The 5,000-nt window shown below is 47.8% G+C and overlaps 1 protein-coding gene across 1 annotated transcript in view; it reads right to left on the bottom strand.

Moving 5' to 3' along the window:
- robo2 (roundabout, axon guidance receptor, homolog 2) overlaps positions 1-5,000 on the bottom strand; it is a gene marked incomplete at both ends in the record, with an annotated part of 297,263 nt that overhangs the window by 50,071 nt on the left and 242,192 nt on the right. Inside the window, 2 exons of the mRNA XM_084436465.1 lie at positions 2,813-2,824; positions 4,189-4,325. Coding sequence (XP_084292591.1) covers positions 2,813-2,824; positions 4,189-4,325 — 149 coding nt within the window. The remainder of the gene's footprint in view (positions 1-2,812; positions 2,825-4,188; positions 4,326-5,000) is intronic.

Raw genomic sequence — 5,000 nt, 5'->3', positions numbered from 1 at the left:
CTGGGTTGCTTCCAGTATTTCAGATCAAAGTCGAAGCTGACCTGATCATCTCACCCTCTCGGGTTGAAATCAACACCGAGCATGGAGGAAGGAGGATTGGAAATGTGTTTACACTGTCTGCTCATACCCTACAGCTTCCTATTGACCAATAAGATGAACGCACAGAACAACGCTAACAGGCTATCAGGCTAGCCGTGTGAAACCCAGGCCCCCATTGCCGTAGCCCAGGGGGAGGACAGGGGCACGACCCCGCTCTCACACACCCACCACTCAAACCAACACCTTGTTAGTCAGACGGACCTTCCCGGACGGACCTTCTTCAGACACTGACGACTGAGCCAGACAGAGGGCCTGGACAGAGCAGCCAGACATTCAGAGTCAGAGAACAGTCATTACGTCTAGAATGTCTTCTGCTTTCCGGCCCATCTTCATGTGTTATGATGTAACATAAACAAAATGTGCTGCCTTGTCTCCAAACTTTAACACACTCGGCAAATCCGCTCTCTCCTGACCCCTCGCGCGTAAACAGTGATTGCGGTGACTCAACGGGATGGTAAGTGTCTGGTGACAAACTCTGCAGATGTCTGACCTCTGGCCTTGACTGACTGATGACCTCTAGGGACCTCACTGCGATCTCCGTGTTTAAGTATGACAGTTATCAAGTCTCCTCTGGCTCCAACACCAAGGCAGCTGAGCCCGCTCACACTCCCAGGATGCCTCTCTGAGGATTCCCACAGAGGAAATTCAAATAAACCAATTATAACCAGCGATTCCAGACTTCAGTGAACCGTCTCCGACTTCTGATGCTGTGAGCAAAACTTTTGTCGACTTCCATCGACTTTCATCAGCCAAACTTTATCTTTCTTGGTTATAAAAACCCTTTCAGCAGTTCTAGAAGATATGAAGTTGGAGGGAATATGAAACGAGAATATTTCCCCTGTGTGCAGTAAAAAAGGGATCTGTATAAATCATGATTCTTTCAACATAAGAAAGGCACTATCAAAAATTATGAGAAATAATATTGCTTAACATACAGTACATGTAAAAACATGTTTGTCATGGTTCAGAAGTATGCACTATTTGTAGTCTCAGCCCTTCCACTGACATCCCAGATGGTTTCATTCAAGGCAAATCTCTTCCCATTTGGCCAATTCCTCCATGTAATCCCTGTTTTTGGGAGTGTGTATTTGTGAAAGACACATAGTTGGGATTGCTACAGATCGCTAGAGATTTACAGCCTTCCCATTTGGCCCACTCCGGTTTAGGTAGATTAGTTGGTGCCTTTCACAACATTGGGTCTGATACAGAGTCCCTAAATCACCGATTGGCAATGTCTCCATTTCCTCTCTCTCTCCCTGTCCGCCTTGCCAATCCTACACACTGCATTACAACATGACACTCGCTCACAGTGTTTGTTTAAAACGACTTAGTGACCGATCTCCATTACCCTCACATCCTTATCTCTCTCTCTCTATCACCTTCTCCCATTCTACATCTTTCTCTAACAAGTGTGGAGAGAAAGCCCCCCCACCCCCCTGCCCACACACACACACACGCACGCACGCACTCACACACACACACACACACACACACACACACACACACACACACACACACACACACAAACTCATTTCTGCGACCCTAAGGACTTGTGAGACTTCCAGCACCCTCAAAGGGAAACGCTTGATCAAGCCCCTATATTTAATTCATGACAAGACACATCTGCCCATGTCTGACTGGGGCTTAGAGCAAAACACCGCTGTGACAGCAATGAGGAAATGGAGAGACCAACTGACACACGCACACAGACAGCACGCACACACACACACACACACACACACACACACACACAAGCTCAAGAACACAATTTTTCTCTTTAAATCCTACATTCATCATATTTTATTCAGAGGTCTAAGGCAATTACTGCCTCTTTCCCATAGGCAGGCTGAATGTGTAATTTCCACCATCTTCCTGGAGCTTGACAGTTCCTGACAATCGCAGGACGGCCACTGCTGCCTTGGCACCGGAGGTCCTGCCATCGTCTGGGCTCCTTCTGCCAGTCAGGCCTGCCTTGACACACACCCCTGCTCCCCTCCCTCCCTCCCACCATCACCCCTCTCCCACATCTCTCTATCTCTGGCTTTCATACCCCAGGTTTTTGTCCTGCGTCCACATCTCTCTCCAGATGTCGAAAAACCAACACAGCTCTCACACTGTCACGTCTTACCAAAAAACATTTCCATGAGAAACCATAAAGTCTCTTGGAGTAGTATCACATTTCCGAAACTCAGAAACCCAGATCTCTGTGCGTGGAGCTGTCTAGCGACACACATTGTGTTTCCTGGCTTTATCTCCCAGCTAGGAGGAAACAAGCCCATCCAAGACAAACAGAGCCCGGCTCTGTGTTCCAGGGCCAAATCCTCACAGATGGCTTCAAGACAGCCATGTTAACCAGGCCCTGGGACCTGGGGGAGAACCGGGAGGGATGGGAGACACTGTCTAATCTCGTTTCTCAGACAGGCAGATGCACTTACTAATCCACTAGCAGAACTACACAACTACAGGGACAGAGTCTATAGACTAGCGAACTAAGGATGAGTTTAGTCACTGGTTAGTAGGCGTAGGAGAGCTATAGAGAAATCACACAGCAAAATAGTCCCCTCTGTCACTATTTGGGCGGGGGGCGTGAGTTGGGGAGAGGTGTTGCACCTACGGTATGTTAATACAGCAAGGTAGGCTAGTGGGGCGGGGGAGGGCGGGGGTATGGTGAGCACATGCAGAATGGAGTCTGTTCAGAAGGATGGGTACTTACCTACAGGGCGAGCTGGAGACACGACAATGGAGGAGTGGATAAACAAAAACAAAACACATAATAGACAGAGGAGAGGAGGAGAAACAGAAACACAAAACAACATAAGAAAATAATAAAAACAGAAACCAAAGTCAGAGAATGAATGGCATGTTCTGTTGGGCTACATACTTCAAGCATTGGGCAGGCATGACAGAGAAGATCCACTAGGAAGGCTTTTTACTTCAACCTCACACACCTGTTTCTCCACAGATGCGTTGTGCTTTGACCAGTACCATCTGCCATTCATATCATAGTTTTGAAGCATTATTTGCAGATCACACATCAGATGTGCCCAATCTGATTGTAGCGCCTCCCGGTGGCAGATTTATTGATTCTTTCAGATCAGTATGATTTCTGGATGGTGGCAGTTCTCAAACGAGTTACTGCAGTTTCACTCAGGTGGGAGCAGTTGAGCCCCCCAGAGGTGTTCTTGCTATTGGATCCTCTCCGTCAGCAGTATGAAATACTACAGCTCTGAGGATGATGTGTTCAGAATAGCAAGGCAGGGAGAGAGTGAGCGAGCGAGAGAGAGAGAGAGAGAGAGAGAGAGAAAGAGAGACTAGAACAATGAAAAAGAGAGACATATAAAGAGAGACACACTTCATATATAATTCAGGGCTACAGCTGTTGAAGCCCAGCACCATACTGACATTAAGAACAGAGGAGCAAATGCATGTGTGTGTGTGTGTGTGTGTGTGTGTGTGTGTGTGTGTGTGTGTGTGCGTGCGTGCGTGCGTGCGTGCGCGCGTCAGCATCATGCCTCTTCTGCTCTTAGTCGGCAGTTATATATAAATCCAAAATTCAAAAGGGCTGAAAATGGAAGTGGACCCCATGTGTGGTTCTACCTCCGTGCCCCGGCCCCTAGTGTGGTATTAAAACGCTAAGGGAGGCCGTGAACAGGTTGATTTAATGGGCAGAAGACATGGGAGAGAGGAGGGAGGGATTATGGTTAGAATGTTTTTATTAACCTTGCCCACCTCCGACGCACAGCTTGTGGCGTGCACCAGTAAACTGTGAAATGGCTTTTGTAAGAAGGAGGGGAGTGTGGTTGCTAGGACCCCTCTATGAGGTAGGGGGAGGTGTGTGTGTGTGTGTGTGTGTGTGTGTGTGTGTGTGTGTGTGTTGCAGTGTAAATAATTGAATGGATTCATGGACTGTCCACATCTTTCTTGGTTGTGCCTCCTGTAGACCACCCTCCTGTGGACAGGAGCTGTAAATAAGCGTTTGGCCACAAACAGGAAACGCAGTGCATCTGGTCCTCGTGCGCAATGTGTGCTACAACTCCAACGCTCCTGTAATGTCCACATCAAATCAACCTGTGTGTGTATGTTACTCACCTCGGACGGTCAGGCTGGCAGAGACCTCTCCTTTGCCCACGCGGTTCTCTGCCACGCAGGTGAAGGTGCCCTCGTCGCCGGCCGACGCCTTCCTCACCCTCAGCACGTAGTCGTCCTTGTCATACTTGATCTCATACCTGCGGACACACGAGACCCCATCAGGCTAAATCCTCTCCGTCCAGAATTTAGTCAATACTTTATTGCTTAAGGCCACGTAGAATATATAGTGTGCATGGATAAAGACCATGTGTCCTAAAAACATTTATTAAATGTGGAGAGGTCATCTGTCCAGTTTCCTTTTTGTGAGAGAACTTGACAATTCCTATCCCCGCTGTATCTGGTGGAAGACAAACAATTCATGCTTTTTCCAGGAAATGAGGTTGCTTCTGACTGTACTCCTTCTGACAGTGGAGGAGAGGAAGGAGCCCCATCAATTATTCAGCAATGACACACAGTACAAAGACAGAGAGAGAGCGAGAGAGGGAGGGAAGAGAGAGAGAGGGGGGGGGCATGCATTCAATTGCAACAACTAGACTCTTTCAATATTTATGATTTTAGTGTGTAAGTGTGTATCTCTGGCTGTGTATTGGCAGAAGTATAAATGCACACAATGGCCTATGGTGTAGTATAGCAATTTAAATGCAAAAATGCATCCAGAATATTGGATGACAAAAAGATTTGAAAGGGGTTTGGGGTTTGAGGTTTGGGAGGGGGGGTCTTGGATGACAGAAGAAGGATGCTGCTGGTTCCGTTTGTTGCTCTGCTCTGTAATTTGCGGGGGGTTGGCACGGCACAGAGAGCCGTGTGTTGGG

The sequence above is a fragment of the Borostomias antarcticus genome (genome assembly GCF_949987555.1).
Source record: "Borostomias antarcticus genome assembly, chromosome: 1".
Classification (NCBI taxonomy): Eukaryota; Metazoa; Chordata; class Actinopteri; order Stomiiformes; family Stomiidae; genus Borostomias; species Borostomias antarcticus.
This window is presented reverse-complemented; position numbering and strand designations above follow the sequence as displayed.